Below are 1,139 nucleotides of genomic sequence, written 5' to 3' on the forward strand. Positions count from 1 at the left end.
AACCAGTTGCACGGGAGGCAGTTGATCCGCGTCCAAGCACCCGGCGCTCGTGATCACCGCGTCCTTCTCGATCGACCAGTACGCGCGGTCGTCCAGCAGCATGTAGTTGGCCGTCACGTCCGACCGGGCTGCGACAAGAACGCATCAAACTTGAGGTTCGCGCCCGACCCCGTGCGCGGCACGACGTAGACCGTCGTCGACAATTGGCCGTTGAACGCCATGCTCGCGCGCTTGGCGTTCACGACGACCTTGAGGCCGGGCGACTGCTGGATCTGCGTCACGATGCTGATAGCGTCGTTGGTGGGCTTGGGGACCAAACACGTAGTAGGCGCCGACGGCAGCACACACGACGCCACAGACAGCAATGACACCAAGCACCCGTTGCGACCAGCGCTTGGGCGTCGGTGGCGTCGGGAGGAGCATATCGTCGAGATGTGTCGGCGTCGCGACGGTGTCGTTGGCCATGTTGGAGGCGAAATGAAAAGTGATGACCGAGGTGCCGGAACGTGGTTAACAACGCGCGACGCTTCAAGGGAATACGAATCGTCGAGGGAGCAGAATAAGTAGACAACACCTCTTGAAGGAAGCTGAAAGTTATGCAAGCACTCGAGTGAAGTTGCTGGTTGTGGGAGGTTTGCACCTGTGAAAGCACTCTAAGTCGTAAGTCACATCTGATTCGGCCGTTTCACGAATGGATAATGACCCCAAAGCACTTGCAGTTGTTGTTGTTGTTGAAATGGGTCAATTTATTTTAATGAGCAGAGCTCTGATAAGCACTTGCAGTCATGCAGTCGCGGCAGTCCAAGATTTTCGCACTCAATGTGAGCTTCTGGTAACGTTAGCTTTTGTTTTGGTTTTGACCTGTTCAGTTTCGCGTCGGTTTTGCGAGCTCGTGACAATCTACAATCGACCTGGTGAATACCGTCTGCTCTTGATTAATTGAATAGCGTGCATAATTTGTAGATGTGTCAGTGTGTGGTTCAGCAGTAGCTCGGCGAACTCAGATTTTGTTTGGTTTGCGAGACTGGTGCATCCTCGTGGAGCGCAGATGGCGTGCAACCCTGACAGCAACACCTCATGGCCGCATATGAGAACTACAACCCTCCAGTAAAACCATCCATGGCAGTTTCTCTTGTTTG

General features: G+C 54.0%; 1 protein-coding gene across 1 annotated transcript in view; it reads right to left on the minus strand.

Annotated features, from left to right (window-relative positions):
* Positions 1-465, minus strand: part of SPRG_20311 (hypothetical protein) — a gene marked incomplete at both ends in the record, with an annotated part of 1,277 nt that extends 812 nt beyond the window's left edge. The window contains 2 exons of the mRNA XM_012346393.1: positions 118-272; positions 322-465. Coding sequence (XP_012201783.1) covers positions 118-272; positions 322-465 — 299 coding nt within the window. The remainder of the gene's footprint in view (positions 1-117; positions 273-321) is intronic.
* Positions 466-1,139: the final 674 nt, after the last annotated feature.

Source organism: Saprolegnia parasitica (assembly GCF_000151545.1).
Source record: "Saprolegnia parasitica CBS 223.65 unplaced genomic scaffold supercont2.28, whole genome shotgun sequence".
NCBI lineage: Eukaryota > Oomycota > Saprolegniomycetes > Saprolegniales > Saprolegniaceae > Saprolegnia > Saprolegnia parasitica.